Raw genomic sequence first — 22,524 nt, 5'->3', positions numbered from 1 at the left:
TTGGCGGTTTTTGTGCGCATGTTTGTGTGTGTCAGTGTGTGTTGTATTTTTTTTTTTATTTCTTCTTCTCAATTTGTTCTTATTGCCTGCACACTCCCCTGAGGTACTTGTGTCGACGGTTGCTCTATTTTTTTGCCGGATGATTGTTTGTACAGTTCAAGGGGCAGCTGTCTGTGAAATGTTAGATTTTAAAATGTTTTTTTTTTCCTTCTGAAACCTATCGCAACTCAGAACCGCCTCCTGCGCTCCTCATCCTCAAGAGCGGTTTTGTTAAATTGCTCAATTGCACACAAGCGAAGCATTTTAACCACTTGTTTTTACCTGTTCACCTTTGGGTAACTGCAACCATTAGTGGCTCTCAGGCAAAGTCTCCTGCACCAATGTTGGGTTTATTTTAAGGGATGTCTGAAGTGTTTTGGAGAACACAGAGTGCCACTGAACACATTTCCATGGAATGTATGTGCATTTCCACTGCATGGTACAGCACAGTGAGGTTCCAAGTAGGGATGTCTCAGGTTTTTTTTGCCCACATGTCCGAGTCTGTCATTTGATTTTGAATATCTACAGATACCGAAACCTGATCCGATACTTCTATAATACAAAAAAAAAAAAAAGAATCAAGAAGAGCGAAGAAACATATCCAGGATATTCCTTATTTTTTATTTAATTCGCCTTATTGTAACATTCAACAACTGTGTTAACAAACAGAGCACTTCTGTGAGGTATCTTGAACAATCAAGTAATAAATAACATCAATTCTTCACTTTTGGACTTAAGTGCAACAGTAAATAAATCTAATATAAAAACAAATAGCACCTCAACTTAAAACACCCGACAGGCAATTCCAAGTTTACTTATCTCACAGTTTGCTATGGCAATGTTGTCGTCATCAACTTTATAATACCTCCAGACCGCAGACATACTCGCAATTTCCGCTTCAAGCTGCTTCTTTGTTCTACTTTGCCCTCAATTAAACAATAGCGTCTCTGCGACAAAGTGATGTCATGCCGCACATGCAGCACATTGCTGTTTCTGTGTAAAGTCAAGAAAGAGGTCTAACTCTGTGACACCGCATAACTATAGATGTATTCTAAAATAATGAATATATATGTAAAAATATATATATATTTGAGTACTGATCGGGAGGTAACGTTTGATTCCAAAAGAGCCTGATACCGCGTGATCGGGCCAGATTTCCGATTACATGACATCTGGACATCCCTGTTCCGAACATGCAGTGTTACCAAAAAGTGACGTAAACACACTGCTGATCACCGACTGGTTAGATATAATTGTCCCTACCAGTATCACTATCAGAGTGAGAGTGTAAAATTTGTTTGTTGCGGCCCTACTATAGCAATAATCTCACCTACTTTAAGTGGTACTAAATTGCAGTGGTAATGCAAACCCGAGCTGAGCAAAACTGAACTGAACCAAGTTGTGCTGAACCATATTGTGCAGTAAAAAAGCATCTTTAAATTAATTTAATGGAATTGGTATAGAAAATTGTTCTCAATGTTCAAAAACACAAACTAAAGCAGCTGTTAGCTCATGAAAAGCTTTTAAATGTGATATAACAAACTGATTTTCAATTGAAATGGATGCAATCAAAAATCAGCTGTTGTTGATGATGATGATTATGAAGATGAAATTACACTTATTTTACTTAAATACATCAGTCTGTCTAAAATCATTTAAAATATATATACAGTTGAAGTCAGAATTATTAGCCCCCGTTAATTTTTTTTTCTCCACAAATTTCTGTTTAACATAGAGATTTTTTTTTTCAACACATTTCTAAACATAATAGTTTTAATAACTCATTTCTAATCACGGATTTATTTTATCTTTGCCATGATGACAGTAAATAATATTTGACTAGATGTTTTTCAAGACACTTTTATACACCTTAAAATAACATTTAAAGCTTAACTAGGTTAATTAGGTTAACTAGGCAGGTTAAGGTAATTAGGCAAGTTATTGTATAATGATGGTTTGTTCTGTAGACTGTCAAAAAAAGCTTAAAGCGGCTAGTAACTTTGACCTTTTAAAAGGGATTTAAAAAAATTAAAAACTGCTTTTATTCTAGCCGAAATAAAACAAAAGAAGACTTTCTCCAGAAGAAAAAATATTATCAAACATACTGTGAAAATTTCCTTGCTTTTTGTTAAACATCATTTGGCAAATATTAAAAAAAATAAAATAAAAGGGGGGCAAATAATTCTGACTTTAACTGTATATATTATTTCTAAAATGTAATGTTTAAGACAACAACTACTGCTACTACTATTAATAATAATAATAAAAATATAAATAAAAATGTAAACGATCATATTTGAATTCGTAATGGATTGTACATGGATTTTTTTTGTTCTTCTCAATGTTTGTTTATTTTGTAATTATTTTAGATTTTCTTATGACCGGTTTATATAAAATTAAGTAACAAAAGACCAGTTAGCATTGCTGCATCTTCATATATGGTTATAAACCAACAAAAAATAATGAACGCATGTTTTATTTAAATATTAAATAATTTTAATTTTAAATATAATATATTTAAATATTAATAATTTAGTAAAAACAAACAGAGGTACAGTGAAAAATAAAGCGGTCTAAATTGAAGGAAATATGTGTGAAACATTTAAAAATACACACAACTTCAGCATCTGCGGTGTGTTGGCTATGAATTATTTAAGGATCCAGAATTATCAAATAGGTGAAAAAGTCTTATGTAAAAAAAAAACTTTGTCAAAATAAAGTGTGTTTGGTTTGTTTGTACTGTTTAAAACAGTGTCTGTGTGAAGTGTAATATTTTAGAGCAGGCCCTCCAGCGCACACATGACGATTAGTGTAAATCTGTATTCTGAGCGTGCTCTGCTTTTCCTCTTGGGCAGGTCTTTCGCAGTGGAGAGGGCATGGGTATCAGGCTGGACAGCGCGTCTGCCTTCCAGGGGGCCGTCATCTCCCCTCATTACGATTCCCTCCTGGTGAAAGTCATCGCCAGTGGAAAGGATCTGCCGGCGGCCTCTGCCAAAATGAGCCGAGCATTAGCGGAGTTCCGCGTCCGTGGGGTCAAGGTAAGGCTTTTCTCCAAAACACCGCTTGCATAAATGATCAGGGCCAGTCAGATCACCAGAGACCTTTGGAAATCACTTCACTTGCACATTTAAAGGTGCTGCGGTGTCAAAAATGCACTGCGATTGGATGTCATTATTATAGTGAGCTGCTCAAATGGATTCAGAGCAAATGTCATTCCTTTAGTTACGAAAAACGCATTTATAAAACACAAAAGGTCAGGTCACCTCAGAAGGAAAATTGTAAGCATTTGCTCATGTCATTCCAAACCAGTAATTGGTTTTAGAACACTGATATTGATATTTAGGTAACACTTTTATTGAAGGCTGTATTTGTAATGCATTGTAAGGTTAGTCTTAATGCGTTTTAATGCATGCATAGTAGAGCGGCACGATATTGGAAAAAAAAACTGACATTGCAGTATTTTGTTTTCTGAGATATATATTGTGATAATTCATAAACCATGACTTAAATAACTCTGAAAGAATTTGTCATTTTACATCATTTTACTTATATCTGTATAAAGCATAAGAAACAATTTGCAAGCACAGATAAATCAAATAGAACAAGGCAAAAAAGTAATTGTTTTGTGTTTTATGCCTTTCTGTGCAGTCTAACAGCATTGAAGAACAGCAATTCAATATTCTGTAAATAACAATGTAAAATAACTGTATAGTCTTCATTCTATAAATCAATAAATACAATAAATCTTTGTTAAATCTATAAACTTTAATGTCTTGGTTTAAATGAATATCTTAGTCACAGGTGTAAAAAACACATCCAAATGAAAATCTTTCACTCTATTAGGGTTAAACTTTGCAATGACTCCCGTTCTGAAATGTGGTTCCTTGTTGTTAAAATCCCAACTTGACATTGCAGGTCCGGTGATGTGACTATTGCAGATTTGACCATTGCAATATAATGCTGTAATGACCTATTGTGCAGCCTTAATGCATAATACTTTATAAACTGCATTGTGTTGATTCATCTCATGAATAGCAGTAAAAGCAAAAAAAAATTCCGCTTAAGTTGTCAAGGATTATAGATTCCAAATGGTTATATTTGCAAAATTTCAGATCTTGAAATGGTTTTCTTAATATCTCTATTGCATCTTGTGATGATCAACACGAGTAATTTTTTTTAGATACTTTTATTAATTTATAAATACTAACATAAATTGTTGTTCTCAACAGCTGTAAAATGTTATGAAGTGGTTATAACACATGTCCCTTGTATTCATGTTTCAAACATTTTATATATATATATATTATATATAGTTTTGAATAGTTTTTTTATTTCTTCTCCAGAAAATATGCAAGAATGTTTTTATATATGCAATGCATTGCTTCCCACACACAGACTTTACTTGAATGGGCCACCCAGGTATATTAACGGTCGCCCAAATATATTTGGCAACACTTTTTAAAAATGTATTATTATTTCTATTATTATTACACTTTTTTTTAATATCCGCCCAAAAATAACCAAATATCTGCGATCAATTAACCAGTGGAAAAATGCCTGTTGTTTACCCTTTTTGTAGGCTACTGCTGGTTCTGTTTGTGTGTGTGAGAACAGTCAACTCTCCCACTGTTACTCTGCAGGCTCGCATAGACATGCCTTTTTGGCACTTAAAAAATGCATCTGGCCGGGGTTTCTAGATCTCATAAAATCCGGTATTTGGCTTTCGCTTTCGAAAGTTTTCATTAATTGTAAGCGTATTTTACATTACCTTTTTATTTAAACCTACTTTCGCTCCACAGCTGACTGCACACGCACAGCTATGTGAGCGAGAGAAACATTGAATAATTCATTCTTTAATAAACTAATCAGAAAAACTTTACTATACACTCAGAGGGGATGAAATTACATCTAAACTGGCTGGCTGTATTAATTTGATGATGCTACTGTAATATACACTCACCAGCCACTTTATGAAGTACACCTTACTAGTACTGGTTGGACCCCCTATTGCCTTCAGAACTGCCTAATCCTTCCTGGCATAGATCGAACTAGGTACTGGAAATATTTCTTAGAGATTTTGGTCCATATTGACATAATAGCATCACAGTTTCTGCAGATTTGTTAGCTGCACATCCATGATGCGAATCTCCCATTTCACCACATCCCAAAGGTGCTCTATTAGATTGAGATCTGGTGACTGTGGAGGCAGTGTAACCCATCTGCCTCAAGCTTGGACGTGTTGTGCGTTCAGAGATGTTCTTCTGCATACCTCAGTTGTATTGAGTGGTTATTTGTGTTACTGCTGCCTTTCTATCAGCTCAAACCAGTCTGGCCATTCTGGCATCAAGGCATTTGCGCCTACAGAACTGCCACTCAAAGGATATGTTCTCATTTTCTGATTCTCCGTAAACCCAAGAGATGGTTGTGTGTGAAAATCCCAGTAGATTTGCAGTTTCTGAAATACTCAGACCAGCCCATCTGATACCAACATCCATTCCATGTTCAAAGTCACTTAAATCACCTTTCTTCCTCATTCTGATGCTCGGTTTGAGCTGCAGCAGATCGTCTTGACCATGTCTACATGCCTAAATGCATTGAGTTGCTGCCATGTGATTGGCTGATTAGAAATTTGTGTAAACGAGCAGCTGGACCTAATAAAGTGGCCAGTGAGTGTATTACATAGCCTATTTTATACATATCTAAATGCTTTGGCAATACTGTACAAACTGTCATAATCATTTATGTGCTGTGGGTAATGGTGGTCTTTCAATCTGGCTACCACCGCAAGTATATTTCAAACCTATGGGAAGCGCTGCAATATAGACAGGTATTGTAAACCATTATTATCCATTGTTAATAAGGTATCATGCATGCATTATAATACATAAAAAATAAACTTACAAAGTATTATATATACTATACATATACATACTATCTTCGTGTTAACAATACTTCAAAATGTTCATAAATGGGGCAAAAAATAAAATAAAAAATCCATAAGGCTTAAGTGGCTTAATCCAAATCTTATAATGAAAGATGATCACTTTATACTATAAACTGATTTATTTGAGGCCTTTATTTACGTATAAACATTGATCACCAACAATGCTTTTTAAGATTTTGGTCACAGATGCTCCAGCAGCTTTTTCATGAGTGTCAGAAGTTTGGGTGAATAGACTTTTAATGAAAGCGAAGTCTCTCAGATTTGATTAAACATTTTGATTTGCGTTCCAAAGAGGAGCGCAGGATAACAGGATTTTTACTTGGGGGCAAACTAACCTGTAAACAGCTTAGTTCATGAATATTAAAAACGCGGCATTGTCTGATTAATATTCATTTAGGCTTTGTAGTTTATCGTCTTCGCTCTTTTATAATAGCCAGTATGAATGCACAATGGCAAAAAAAGAGAACTTTCCATGAAAAGACAAGCTCGACGGGAACACGGGACGCCAGATGTGACAAACTGAGACGGAGTAAGTGATCAGATGAGAAGTGGTTTATTTCCATGATGGATCCTATGGATTCCCGTTTCCCCCTGTTAAATGTGTTGTTCTTTTGAAGCACATCTGAGCAGCAGACACTTCACAGTCTTGTCAACCGTCATGCTGGCTGCCATCTGAGGCTCTGATCAGATTCTGAGTGAACTGGAGCTAAAAACATTTCCATTTTGAACATCTTGAGGTTTTCATTATTTTTTATTTTTTTACATCTCCCACACACAAACCTGAACACAGCAGATGAGTCACGTTAGACCATAGATGGGAACAAGCCTCAGATAATACGCTATTTATCAGCATAATGTGATCAGAGTTGGAGTAATGGCACTAATGGCACTCTCGGATAAAGGGTACAGACCTCAGTATTTTCTGATGTGCCGATTTGCGAGGATGAGGAGGGGTTGCGGATGGGAGAAGTTGTCATGGAGTGTTTGCACTTAATCAGCCTGAATAAAATAAATGTGTTTACATAAACCATTAGGGAAGGAGCTTTCCTGTAAGCGTCTTCAGAAATTTGTTTTGGAGACTATTAAGTGAATCCATCTTTGTTTTGCCTGCTCGGTGAGTTTGTAGAATCCAGTATTTTGTATTTTGGGACTTTAAAAAACAGTGAGAAGAGATTTATAGATCTAGATTATAGATTTCTTCTATTTAAATCTATGGAGGAAATTTAAAGGCTTGGTTCACTTTAAAAGGAACGTTCTGTCAAAAAATTCTCTCTATCATGAATGCTGGCACACACATTTGGGGTTTTTGAAGTTTGGACCTCTGTATTTTTTTTTCTAAGGTGTAGATGATAGAAGTTGTGAAGTAAATTTGTGATATTTAAGGTGCAGAAGGAGTTCTGACAGAATGCTAACGTTAGCATAGTAGCTTTAATAATTTTCGTTCCCTGCCGTCCAAAGCCATGCCTCTAAGTCAGGCATGTCCAAGCTCGGTCCTGGAGGGCCGGTGTCCTGCAAAGTTTAGTTCCAACCGCCATCAGACACACCTGGGCTAGCTAATCAAGCTCTTACTAGGCTTTCTAGAAACATCCGTGCAGGTGTGTTGAGGCAAGTTGGAGCTAAAATCTGCAGGACACCGGCCCTCCAGGACCGAGTTTGGACACCCCTGCTCTAAGTCATGAACAAGCATGATCTGATGATGATAGACAACCTTATATAATGCTAGATCATATCATTCACCAGTTAGAAAACTCTTTGGAGACGCACACTTTGTCCAGCGTAGTTGTTGACAGTCCAGCGGGTGTAGGTGTCATGTATTTCTGTGAGTATATTTCTCCAAAACTGACATTGAGGTAAAGTAGGTTTTATATTCGCATATTTGGACTTTCTCCTTAATAATATAATTTCAGAAAAGTATTGTTTGCAAATTCTAAATAGAGAAATCATATAATCAGAAAGTGACTATAAAATACAACATTGTCAATTAAGCGGTGCTAATGTGGTTTTAAATTCATGCTACACGCTATTTCAGACCCAATATTCAAATGAAGGAGAAAGCTTTTCACAGGCTGTCACGGTTTAAAAATAAACAACTCTTCGTATATAAATCAAACTTCACCTCAGTAATGCTGGTGAGGTAGAAGAGCGCTATTTGCTTGTTTTGTTATTCAACTAAATAAAAATCAGATCAGAAAAAAAACCCTGAATTATCCTGTCATCGTTTTACATTACACTTAAGTTACCAAGGCAATGAGTGACTTTTCACTTTTAATTGTGCTCGCTGATCCTCGCACATCGAATGTTTTCATCTCCTTTTCCACTTGAACAACTAAACGAATGCTTATGTGTGTTTAACTGACTATATTATCGATGCTTAGAAAGATCCACTATAAACTTGAAAATAGTCAATCTTTCGCCGGATGTTTTCAGTGGCTGAAAAACACCTCCGTGCATATAAACCCATTCATAAACAACAACGCAATTTACATCAGCTTTGCGTGGCTAAAATAGTTTTAAAACATACCTGTCTGAAAGTAATACTTCATGGTGTCACCATTTAGATCGTTGTTTTGAATTGCATAACGTCGTTTCCCTCCTGCGTGCAAAAGTAATTCTGATATTGACTCAGGATTTAGAAAAGTTTGATTCTGAATTTTTATTTTTTTTGGCAGAAACCCTTTCAAAAACAATCTTTTTTTTTTCATGGATACAAAGCCACGTTGGTCTTTCAGAAAGTAGTCTTTCAGGTTGATGCAGAGTTTGCCTGTGTCATTCTCCGTCAGTTGTAGGTGGCCATGCTTCACATAAACGTGCAAATGACGAATCTATCTGCGTAAAGACGCTGCGCAGAAATACAAATTTAAGTTGGTTGATAGACAATTTGAGTTACCTGTCACAATGGAGTTATTTGTCGGCCTGACGATTTTTAATTGGACAAACATTTTAGTCCTTTAGTCCTTACCCACAATATAACAATACATATACTGTAAGTCGGCAAAGTAACATGAGCTGCTCCAGCGGTAGCCTGTCTGAATGTTTGAGTTCAAATTAGAAATACCAGAGCGATGCAATGGTAATCAGATGTAAATAGATTTTTGGTGATTGACAAAAAACATTGTTAAAGCATTTGTTAACATGACTGACAAAATTAAGTATGGATTTAATCAAATTAACTTTTTTTTTGGGTCTGATTTTCTCGTTTTCGAATGAAACTCATTCATGTAATTAATAAATGCCAACATGACAAGAAAAGAAGCATTACTGGAGCTGCTTTCAGCATATTAGACATGAGATTAATAATAAATGTGTACATATTGGGAATTAATTTAGAACTTTAACCTTCAGTAAATTTACTTGTCTGAGAAAATTATTCATAATACATACACCGAAATATCAGTCTGTGCTTGCTTTTTTCAACTTTCTGTATTGACACAATCTAAAATGAAAAGAGTAGCTTTTAGGGAAAAAAAGAGAAACATTTTGAGGAAAGATATCGAGGAAAAAAGAGAATTCCAGGATAAGTGCAGGCACAGTAATGATTTTATTTATTTTAGTTAGCCCTAATGTGAGTGATTTTAGGCTGTTTTAAAATGAATTAAACTACCTGCAAGTAAACTTGTTTGGACAAATTCTAAGGGAGCTTTGTAAAATATTCTGTAATAACACTGCAGATGAGGCAAAGAAAATAACAAATATATATGAATTTTATTTTAATATGACTCCATCATATATTGTGAAAAAGACCACGTCTTTTGTTGTTTATGGATATTGGGGCACACACTTTAACTTTACAGGAAATTCCCATAGACATTTTGAGTTAGTTAACTTGTCCTCGTAGGAAATTTGATTTGCATAATGAACTCACAGAGACATCTGACTTTTCACATTTGGCATATACTGAGAGAGGAGGAATTTAAAAACTTAATTGCTTGAGGTAAAAATTATAAATTTGTCCTATTTCTTACACATCTGGGAGCACAATTTTGACAACCTGATGGTAACAATTAGAAGGTGTTTGACGAAGAATGTCTCTCATCATTGACTGTTATGAGAGACTTATTTAGTACTCTTTCTTTGTTTATAATATCAATGATCTTTAGTTTTATCCAACAACTTACTGGCTGAAGTTACCACCTTTCCAAGTGACCTATGGAAGCATTTTCATACCAACAGATCACAAAATGTTGCAATACTTTCGATAAAAGCACTTTAAAACATGATCAACAATGTGTTGTCAACATTAAAAGACAATAGTTTCTTTGAGAAGTACATTCTCTGTTAAAGCTTTTTCCTTATACAATCAGTCCATACATCCCACTTAATTTTATTGTCCCACATCAAACCCAAATATTTATAATTCGTTACTATATTTCTGTCTCCTCTCTAAAATCACTAACCATCTCCTTAGTTTTAGGAATATTTAGTTGTTTAGTTTCAGGAATTAATATTTATTTAATACTGTACAAACTGTATTCTGTCCCCCTACCCCTAAACCTAACCCTCACAGGAAGTGATCTGAATTTTTCTGCTTTCAAATTTTTTTATTTTGTGTGATTTCAGCTGTTTTCCTTATGGGGACCAAAAAAATTTATCCACAATATCAAAATTTACTGCTGTTGCTTACATTTGGTCAGTGTTGGGAATATAAGACACACACAAATGCACATAAAAAAGAGCACCAATAATACCTTTAAGGGGGTACAACCATAGACTGTAAAAGATATGGATGTAGTATCAGTGATGTCACCCAAAGGTTTCTGAAGAGCGCAAATGAAGCTACAAATGGGCGTGGCCAACCGTCATTTAGTTTGCGTGTCATCGCACGACTGGGGGTGACCAAAAAAGGCCAAAGAGGCGGAGCGCGAGCGGAGTTGCAGATGCCTGCTTGCATTTTGCTTAGGCTTTTCTTTGGAAGAAACGGTTAATACTTCATTACCTGCGACTCATAAGTGTTCTGACCACATGTGCTTGGTTGTATACTATATCAATAAAGCGTTTAGTCCTTTAAAAAACACTGTTGTAGTACTTTAAGGCACTAAGCATTGTTCTTATATCATTTTTCTACAGGAGGAAAACATGAATTACTTCAAATAAAGTCTGTTAGTGAATGCAAGGCTATTTATGAAATCCAGGCATAACACTGTATTACAACGTTTCAGATGACTGTTCTAGAGCCTACAGCTAATCAATCTGTTAGATTCTAGAGTGCATTCAAGTTCTAAGTTCTAAAGTAAAATATAAATGAAAAATTATCTTAAGTGAAACAAATACATTTATAGAGATGGTATATACGTATATAATTTTTCTCACCTGGGAAATGGAGGCCACTTGAATGGTTTGTGAGCACAATTAAGTGCACACCGCGTGCTATATTATCTGATAATTTTTAAGAAATAATTCCAAAAGGCAATTGACTGTGTAAAGCCACATAAAACAAAAATACAATGTATATGCCGAGCTCAGCGGCTAATCTGCCTGAATCAGTTGACGTAACTGCCCAGCGAGACCTAGCTGTCCCTCAAGTGGCTACTCCCTTAATTATGCAGACTTAATATAAATGAAACGGATGAGTTATAAAAAAAAATTTCACCCCCTCACAGTTGTCATAAAGGGTAATATTAGCTGTATGAACCAAAACCATCTTTTGTACCAGGCTGTAAACATGTTTCTATCAGCTGTAAATTTGGCCAATTTAGCATTGCAGTCAGTGAACATCTGGAGTTCCAGGAGCCAGCCCCCAAAGGCCAGTCGATGAATTGCAGTTCCAGTTACTTCCGTATTGGCTTCATGAGGATGTTGACACTTGGTCACAACATCTAGTCACTTTGGATGGTGCCCTTAAATTTAAGATCTGTGTGGGAATTATCTTGCCCTCGTGTCGTTTCTAATTGTTATTGAAATAACTACATTTCACCCATTCTCACCCATGACTATATCTACACAATTAAAGGCATTAAGTTGCTTTTATAGATATTATTATAGATATTTGCATTTGCAACCAGCTAAACAATTTATCTAACAAAGTTGAGTGTAAAAATAGTGTCTGTAGCTCTTTTGATGGCCATCTTACAGTTCAGTTTCTTAAATATATCTTCATTCTGAAACATGGCAGCCGAGCAGCAGGCAACTAATGAGACCTCTGCCAAAAAAAAGGTTATTCCCCCTCAGCTGTGTGCCCCTTATCAGGGGAACCACTGACCTTAAAGTACAGCTTTTTTGTACTTTTTTCCTGACAGTGTATAATACGGTACATTTTAAAAAGATTACTGTCTGCTTTAGTATGTTGGAAACTTTCAAAGACCACGTAAGCATACTTGATTATGATTATTACTACATTCTCATTTAGCTAGCGTGCTGCTTAAGTCAGGGAGGCAGTTTGGTAGGATTTGAGTGCGTGGCATGAGGGGAAACTGATGCATATCGGTGTAGTGAATTTTTGAAAAGTCAGCCATCATGGAAGCTTTTAAAGCACTGCCTCACTTTTCCTTCCAGCACTTTCTCTCACTCTCCCCGCCTAATCTTCCTTCCATCTCGCCCTTTTCACAAATCAAAAAAATTGCTCCAACCTGACTTTAAATACCTTTCAGGATCTATATTTTTCTTCCTCCCCAGGAAAGATCTGCTGTCCATTTGCTCGTGTTTCTCTCATCTAAATTCCCCCAGAGCTAGAATAAAGTTTGTGACAGAACATCTCCGAAAATTGCCTTGCACTGACTCTGTCATTCCACCCTAATATTTCTCTTTACGCCTCTCCGCATCTTGCACTCTCCACAATCAGGAAAGTCCTCGATTACCCTCTGGGCTGTATTCCCAAGCGTGACTAGAGAACCTGGCCTCGGAAGAATTGGGGGAATCACTTCAAGCTGCTAGGCGTCATGGCCGAAGCTGGAGCTTGCTTTTAATGAAGACTGATGAAGTGCGCTCTAGGATATGCGCGAAGTTCAAACCTCTCCTGCTGCCTTAATTTACAGGCTCTCTCTTCCTTCCACGTTTGATTAATCTCGCTCTCCTGCCTTCACCGCATTAACACAACACATTTTTTGTCGCAGGCGCTTACATGCTTTTTCCATCTATTTTTTTATTTTTACCTCGCATTCGCCCTCTCTCACTTGTTCCCGTCGCTGCACTCGACAGGAGGGAGGCCGTTCTTCTCCTTTGGGGCTCGGGAGCTCCCTTGTTTTTATTAGGCGTCTTCAAATATCCAATTTATCTAGTAGTGCCGCCACAAGATTTAATTAACTGTTCAAATAATGGTGTGTGGTTATGCCATCCATTTGCGCAGATAAAATGGAGAAACCGGTATCTGTCTGGCTCTTTGGGTTTGTTGTTTTCCAGAGATATCAGGACTAATGGATGCTTTGGCCATCAGAATTCGTAATGGAGAACAACTGCTAATTGCTAATTTACCATTTAGATGATTATTTTATTTACAACTGTGTGCTAGTGCAATTATTAAATTGGCAGGATGAAAGTGTGACTTAGTTTGGTGTCAGTTGCGCAAATCAAGAAGTTCAATGAATCTTAAAAGTTTGTGTGTGTGTGTGTGTGTGTGTGCGCGCGCGTGTGTTTGCGCATCACAGCAGATTCAAACAATGATTCAGAAGTTGGATTAGAAGTTAGGTAGAATTAGACTAGATTTCTGAGGAGGTTTCCATGGCAACAGCAGGCTGCTTGTGCGCTTTCTACTAGAGGCTTTTTTTTAGATGATATATCAAGAAAAAAAGTAGACGCATTATTTATGGCTTTATTATATTACTTTACACGCTCACAGTTACTGTTATCACAAGAATAAACTTTCTTGTTGGTTAAATTACACAGAAATATTTGATAATTGTATGTTTTATTTAGAATGATTGAATTTCTATATTTTTGCACTCCGACCTGTTTCACTTACATTTTTGAAGCATATTTAGCGACCTGTGACAGCAAGATGGAACTATTATTAAGAGTTTCTAACATTTACAAATGGAAAATATTACACACTGACTGTAGAAACCACCACATCTCAAGTAAGTAGCATAACTATCAGGAGCACATGTATCTGCCAGAGCGTCAGACAAGGCAAACTGCTTCAAACTGTATGATCACTATATCGGGAGCTATTTTAAACCCTTAAAATTACACATGGAAATATTTGACCAAAGTGTATTTTTTTTATTCAGAATGATTGAATTTCCGTAATGCACTCGGACCTGTTTCACTTACATTTTTGAAGCATATTTAGCAACCTGTGACAGCAAAATGGAACTATTATGAAGAGCTTCTAGCATTTACAAATGGAAAATGTTACGCACTGACTGAGGAAAACTCCACATCTCAAGCAAGTAGCATATCTATCAGGAGCACATGAATCTGCCAGAGCATCAGACAGTGCAAGCTGCTTCAAACCATATGATCACTATATCTTAGGAGTTATTTTAAACCCTTGAAATATAGCATGACTCATGTTTACAGTAGGACAAAATGAATTATGCAGTTTCCCTGCAGCAGTTTACTCAGTGTCATCCACTTTTTTTCAGATATACTTCTATCAATGTCTCATATGTCATTATAAATAGTGTTGACTTGTATCTTATTGTTTGTATAAAATATTCCAATAAATAAAACCCTCTGTACTATTGCATTTTAAGTATTTGTGCTGTATATAGACAGAAAGTGCAATGAAAATGCATGTGACTGTTTTGACAATCATGTTTTTGTAGATTACCCAGATACAATTACTAAACCGTTACAGGAAACCGATTGCAACAAACCCTTTAAGTTCAAAAAACTGATCCTATTGAGTGCTGTGAACTTAATCTATTTGAGTAAACGAAGCAATATGAGCACAGTAAAACCCAATAAATGAAGAGAACTCAAACTAACTGAGTATTGTAAAATCCAATAAGTTTAGGCAACTAAAACCGTTTGAGGAAACTGATTGCTACAAACCAAAGTTAAACTAATCTATAGGAGTACTGTGAACTTGGGCTGCACGGTGGCCCAGTGGGTAGCAGGTTCGCCTCACAGCAAGAAGGTCGCTGGTTCAACCCTCGGCTGTGTCAGCTGGCATTTCTGTGTGGAGTTTGCATGTTCTCCCCGTGTTTTCATGGGTTTCCTCCGGGTGCTCCAGTTTCCCCCACAAGTCCAAAGACATGCACTATAGGTGAATTGGGTAGGCTATATTGTCCGTAGTGAATGAGTGTGTATGGGTGTTTTCCAGTGATGGGTTGCAGCTGGAAGGTTATCCACTGTGTAAAAACATATGCTGGATAAGTTGGCGGTTCATTCCGCTGTGGCGACCCCAGATTAATAAAGGAACTAAGCTGAAAGGAAAATTAAGGAATGAATGAACGAATACTGTGAACTTTATTTAAGTTGAAGTAATAAGGTATTTAATGAACTCATTACCTTCAACACTGAGTTCAAAACTCTTTTCAAATAAGTATAATTAACTTTGTCAATTTTGAGTTAACTACACTCATTTCTTTTGATAATGTTTACTGTTGGGTTTTACAGTGTGTATATATACGTACGTGTACCATTTACCAAAAAGTGCTCATTTAATTAAGTTTTTAAATGTTTTAAGACCCCAGAATGCTACTGCTGTGTAATTGAATGGCTTAAAAACAGAATCGGAACTCTTTAGTTTTGAAGGTGAAAGATTTCAAGGTAAAATGGTAAAACCTTTTTCTAGAGTTATGATGAAAACTGCTAAGTTATTTTTGCCCTTTTGTCAACTGAAAAAAAAAATATTTTAGTGAAACCTTGAAAAGTATAATCAAATGTAGCACTCTTACTCTTTCTCTTAAACCCATTAAAATCCTTTTTAAAATCAAGTCCTAAAATAAGACAATTACAAGCCCTCGGGTGGTGTCGTGGCTCAGTGGTTAGCCCTGTCGCCTCACAGCAAGAAGGTTGCTAGTTTGAGTCCCAGCTGGGCCAAACATTTCTGTGTGACGTTTGCATGTTCTCTCCGTGTTCATGTGGGTTTCCTCTGGGTGCTCCGGTTTCCCCACAGTCCAAAAACATGCGCTATAGGTGAATTGAAAAAGGAAATTGGCTGTAGTGTATGAATGTGAGTGTGTATGGGTTTTTCTTCAATACTGGGTTGCGGCTAGAAGGGCATCTGCTGTGTAAAACATATGCTGGATAAGTTGGTGGTTTATTCCACTGTGGTGACCTCTGAAGTAGAGACTAAGCTGAAGGGGAATGAATGAATGAGTTACTAGCCGCTATACCATGCACTGCTGTACCCTCTTGTTTGACCATCTCAAATAAAGCAGATAATTGCAAATCAAATGTATAGAACCATTGTCTACCCCTAACGTGCTTTCTCCATTTGACACCAGTGTGTTTAACTTCCTTTTAGTCCATATATATTAAACTATGTGTTTAACCTAATCAACCTGAGCAAGGCTTGCTGTCTGTCTGCAATGTCTGGCTATAAAATAAAACATACAGGCTTTAATAGCACCATGGGTAACATTTGCATGTTGTGAGTGGCTGTGTTGGTCATTGTAGAAGGCTTCAAAAGCTGAGAGCACTGTTCTGGACTGATGTTTGAAGAAACAGGCTGTTTCTTTTACAAATAATCTCAATTAGAAACCACATGGCATATCAAGTGGTGAAGCGATTGGAGCCAAGGCTACGTTCCTTGTTCTAACGGCTCTCTGTGTTTAAAGAAAAGCTTGAATGCTTCATTATGTTTTCTAGCACTGTCCTGCTGGCTTTGAAAGGCCCATGCAGAGCAAGCCCGGCTTTATGTAGAGCTAAAAGAAGTCATGTTCGCTCAACATTTTAGTTCTTTTAATGTCATCCTCTTCGCTTTGCTGTCTTTTGTCTTTCTTTCAGTTTTTTTTCTTCTTTTTCTCCCATATTTGCTCGTCTGCTTTTCTGTGAGGCCTGCTTTTATGTGATATCAGGATATGTTCATCACTGTCAGGAAGTTGAGCCGTGTCAAGAGCCTGGAGGCCAAATCGAATGAGGGTGGAAGCCGTGGAGAGTGAAAGACATAGCGAGACTGGCGGAGAGCGTCTCTGCATGAAGGCATCAGAAGAAGACTGATGGAAGCTGACAAACATTAAGAACCCTAGAGAAAAGGAGGGTGTGCGGAGTAAGAAGGAAAAAAAAAAAAAAACAGCAGAAGCTCTCTCGCTCTAAGTAAATATGTGAAATTGAAGAGGACGCAAACTCAAATACACCATCTTATTCTCCCTGGAGAGTCACAGTCATCTGAAGTCTGAAGTGTTTGTCCTTTCGCAGTCATCATGGCCTTTCCCCCTTTCTATCACAGTAAAGCTGCACTACTTCAGTGCTAGCCACTTTCCCATGAATGCTGTACAGGAGGAGGACAGAAACTCATAAAAACACATTTTCTTTGTTGAAACATCAAGAGCCCAAACTAAATCCTCTTCTACGCAGCAACAGATTTAGGTCAATTGGCAAAAAATTTGTATTGTTTCTGACTTTCGTCCACATAACACTGCCATTGTCGGCACCCTCAAACTAACTTTTTGGATAACTGTCATGTAGCCATCTGTAAAATTTACTGTAAAAACCCTTGAATATATTTTTAAATATATTTTACCATTAAAAATATGATATACTGTAAACTGTAAAAAAAAAAAATTAATTGTCAGATTTTATGGTAAACTACTGTTTTTAAACTTATGGTGTTTTACACTAGGGATGTGACAAGATCTCGTGACGTTTAATCGCAACCAGATTTCTCGTCGAGTTGAAAGTTGTCTCATAAGTTGTGATGTTATGATGGAGCATGAGGGTGAAATTAGCACTGAAGATTGGAGGCAGGATTGGATTTGAACCGCACACCAAGTGCTTTGCACACACCTGGCAACCCATGCTGCCTCTGTGTTGCTCGTCATTCGTTTGCTTGGGCTGGTGTGACGTAACCATTTTTACATTTTTTTTTTGGTTTGTTTTTTTACAAAAAACCTAATCAGCTGCCACATCTAACAGATGCTACAACTCCAGCTGCACACATTAACCATGCCATGGCTATGCTGAAATATGCTGAAAGTCATAATTGTTGTAAACACAATTGGAATAAAGACACATGGAGTACTTCTATTTCAGTCGCATTATTGAAGTGCGGTACAGAGATGTAAACACCTTAATCAAACTATTACAATCGTGAAGGACTTTTAGCTGCATTTTGTGACAGGAAAAGACATGCACACAGGGCTGTGTGATACTATTATCTGCACATCTCTAAGCATGTGCACACACACACACACCGTTAACTCCACGAGACTCATCACATCATCATCACAGAACATGCGTTTATGGTGTCCGGGAAAACCATAAGTTCTCTTTTCATTTTGCGTATGGTGTTACATTACATGACAAACGAGATCTTACATGCAAGCATGAACTGCTGGAAGCGTGTTGTTTTAATGGAATTTGGTACTGCACATCATATGGGGAAAAATTCCTACGCATTTTGCGATGCTGGTGTCTGTGGTCCTTTGCTTACTTTTGTAGGTGCAGAGAATAGTGTCAAACAGCCGTGTTTGTATAGAGCACAGGTGTCAAACTCCTGGAGGGCCGCAGCTCTGCACAGTTTAGTTCCAACCCTAGTTAAACACACCTGATCAAACTAATTGAGTCCTTCAGTCTTGTTTGAAACCTACAGGTAAGTGTACTGAAGTAGTGTTGGAACTAAACTGTGAATGGCTGCACTCCCTCTACGAACAGAGTTTGACACCACTGGTATAGACTATCCTGTCGCAAAATGTGGCAAATCCTACGCAACGGTAATAGTTTGATTAAGGTGTTTACATGTCTGTACTGCACTTCAATAATGAGACTAAACTCAGCATGCTCCACATGTTTTAATCTGATTTCTGTTTAGTTCAATTGACTTTAGTTGGATTGAGGTTATCAAAAATCACTGTTTACATGTAGACTCTTAATCAGAGTATGGTCTTAATCGTATTAAAATCCGATTATTGGTGTCCATGTAAACATACTTTTTGTTACACAAAGTAATGCCATTGAAAGTTTCTACCATTGAAATCATGGCCATTTTTTTACAGTGTAGGCAAAACAACACTTTTTTTTCATTGAAACAATGGCGTCACAAGCAGGAGGAGGAAGAACCCCACAAATAGCGACAACAATGGTGGATTAGAGAGCTGTGTTTGTGCTGCAGGTGCTGCTAAGATTGGTAATGTTGCATCAACTTGATGACCGACGGAAATTCATTGAATCCACCATAGTGTCTTGTTTGTCTGTACTCAGCTGAAGAAGGACTTCATGCGCATGCTTGCTACATACTTCTGTGATTTCAGTGTATCCTGAGGCTCTGTCTGTGTGTTTACATAGTGACATATAGGTCTGGAATATGTATTACACTCAGGTTTCCCATTTCCATCTGGATGCAAACATTTTTGTAAAAGGATGCTTCTATGGACTAAAAAAAACCTGAATTGCTGCCGTCTGGGCGTAGCCTAAATGTTCCATGAGGAGTTTTCTTTTCTATCCTCTTTCTATGAAGTCTGTTACTGAAGTTAGAGATTTTTGCAACCCTTCTTTTTGGGTATTTTTATTATTTGCTTTTATACATTTAAGATAATTGTACATTTGGAGCCAGATTTACAAACGGCTTGCACCAGTGCAAAGTGCAACCCTCATTTCCTTCAGTAAAACATTAGTTAAAAAAAGTGAGGATATTTTTGTTTTAAATGTATTCAAGTGGTGGATTTATAAAGCTGGTTCTCCCAAAAATGAAAATTCTGTTATTAATTACTCACCCACATTTCATTCCTATCCCCTTCAGAACACAAATTAAGATATTTTTGATTAAATCAGCAGGGTAGGATCTAGGGGTGGGTCCAGAGGGGCACCGGCTTCTGTTTAAATCGGTTTGGCCCCTGTTGTCATTTATATCAAAACTCTGACATAAAGATGTGCTTTAATTCATGTTGAACGCCGGATGATACCTGCTACACTCTCAGAAAAAAATGTTGTACCAAATAATGTACAAACCCTTGTCACTGGGGCATTACCTTTTTATGGGACAGAATTGTACCTTAATCAGAATCAGAATCAGAAAGAGCTTTATTGCCAGGTATGTTCACACATACTAGGAATTTGTTTTCGTGACAGAGCTTCTACAGTGCAACAGGATTACAGAGACAGGACAAAAAACAGATAATAAATATATTTAAAAAAAAAAATAGAAGTAAGTAGTGAGTGCAAATATACAGATTGACAAGTGTATGTACATGTTTATTACTATATACAATGTTATATGTGCAGCTGTTATGTGCAAATTGGCATGTAAAGTGTGTTGTTAAATAAGTGTATATGTGTATAAAAGTGTATAGCAAGTAGTGATGTTGGTTTCACAATTATTATCATTTATTATTAAGACAGAGAAATACATTTGTACTAATGCAATTTGTAACTTTAAGGGCATGATTTGTACCATAGGAAGCAAAAATGTACCTTTCGGTTTTTAAAACATGCAGATACAATATTGTACCTTCATCAAAGGTACAAATCAGATTCAAGAAGGTACAACTACTGTGACCAGACATGTACCTTAACAGTATCAAATGTGTTCCTTCAAGAACTATTTAAATATGTTTTACTACAGTACAGTATATCCAATATGCGTCAATTTTTTTTTAGTAAATATAAAACATCAAATACATTTTTAAATAATGTTTTAAAAAATATATTTTTGTGTAAATTCACCTTTTCCATTTACAATAAAGAATAAAAAATACTTTACCCTAAATCAAAAGATCTGAATGAAAATGTATTTATCAGAAAATGTTCACCAAATTTTCATTAAAAATGCCTTAAATGTTTAGTTTACAATACCTGTAGTTTTATGTTTTACCAGTTGTTTTGTATTATAGAACTGAATAATTAATGATTCTTTAAACGTATGCTTTTAAATGATTATTCATATTTTATTGGAAATTCATAAAATCACTTTGCCTTTCCAGTAATAGATATTGTAATAAAGGAGTTGTCCAGCACTTATGTACCTATTTTTATGAGAACAATTGTGTACCTTCATTTCAACCATAAAAGGTACAGAACAGTACCGTAAGAAGTCTTTTCTGTATTTTATAAGGTACAACGTTGACAAAGGTGCAAAACTGTTCCTTAAGGAACATTGTGTACCTTTTTTTTTGAGGGTGTACTTAAGCTATTTTTATTGTACTGTATGACAAGTGGTTTCATCCCTGTAGATCTACTGGCCCCCCTCTGTAAACTGTGGCCCCACCTTGGCCCCTGCCTTTAAAAATTACTAGATCCACCACTGGAAATCAGAGAGTTCTTTGACCCTCCATAGACCACATTAGTCCCAAGACATTCAGAAATAGAACCAAAAACATTGTCAACATTCCATGCAAGTTCTGTGGTTCATTGTTAATTCTACAAAACTTTTTTGTTGTTTTTATTTCCAAAGTACTGTAGATTAGGGTGCACGTTTACTATAGGAAACAGATCGTACAGCAAATAGTAAACACACACACTGACCTTTTGTGAAAGTGAAGACAAGTGCAACCAAAATACATTTTAGTTTTGACCTAGGGAATGTTTTGACAATGTTTTGTGGTTCCTTTTCTGGACTTTGAAGGCCTCTGCACTTTTGTTGTCTATGGAGGATGAGAGAGCTCTAGGATTTCATCTAATAAATTTAAATCTGCGTTCCTGAAAATTAACAAAGGTCTCAGATAATGATGCTCTGATCAGGATTTTTGCAGCCGATACAGGGTACCGATTCTTTGTCATCGGGATCAACCTATACCCAATACCGATTCTGATAATGATGTTTGATAGAATGATATCTGATAACAAACAAAGCACATTTTGTATGAAGTATGATGAGTATGATACTTAAGTGGAGATCTCGCCTTACCTAAGAGAAAAAAAAAATTATGTTGCATACTGTATAATCCCTTGGACACAACTCTTCTAAGCATTTTAGTGAGGACATGTCATGACATGTCAGAAGCAGCTTTACAGAATAAAATAGATAAAGCAGATAAATCAAGTGTTTCTAAAAAGAAAAAGGCTTATAAAGTACTGTTAATTGCAATAAGTTATATCTATATTATATCTATTTAACCTAACAACTGTAATGGTTAGAACATCCATTAGCCTCTTGCGGTTCTCTTGCTCATTCACTCTCGCTGCCATGATTTGCGGGTCTCATGGAGCAGCTATGCGATCGGTTCAGATCGGCCAGATTGGAGAGTACCAATCGAGTCATAAAATGTGTACATCGATCTCTAGTCAATCGATCAGAGCATCCCTAGTCTAAGGGGTTTGAAACTGCATAAAGGGGAGTAATTAATAGCAGAAATTCATTTTTACATGAACAAACCCTTTAATTGAACCATAAAATGGTAAATACTAGTCAGATTACTTCTATTTGCACTATTATTTAAATTGCCAAGTAACTTGTTTTAAACCTTGTTTTAGGCTTGATGATCCACAATCAGCTCTCTATAATTTTAAAATTTAATGTTTCATGCACTGCATAGTTCATCATGAAAAGCTGCTGAGTTCTTTTA

General features: G+C 36.5%; 1 protein-coding gene across 1 annotated transcript in view; it reads left to right on the top strand.

Annotated features, from left to right (window-relative positions):
- Nucleotides 1–22,524, top strand: part of pcxa (pyruvate carboxylase a) — a 233,831-nt gene that overhangs the window by 140,691 nt on the left and 70,616 nt on the right. The window contains exon 10 of the mRNA XM_056446283.1: nucleotides 2,895–3,077. Coding sequence (XP_056302258.1) covers nucleotides 2,895–3,077 — 183 coding nt within the window. The remainder of the gene's footprint in view (nucleotides 1–2,894; nucleotides 3,078–22,524) is intronic.

This window comes from Danio aesculapii, chromosome 21 (assembly GCF_903798145.1).
Source record: "Danio aesculapii chromosome 21, fDanAes4.1, whole genome shotgun sequence".
Lineage (NCBI taxonomy): Eukaryota > Metazoa > Chordata > Actinopteri > Cypriniformes > Danionidae > Danio > Danio aesculapii.
This window is presented reverse-complemented; position numbering and strand designations above follow the sequence as displayed.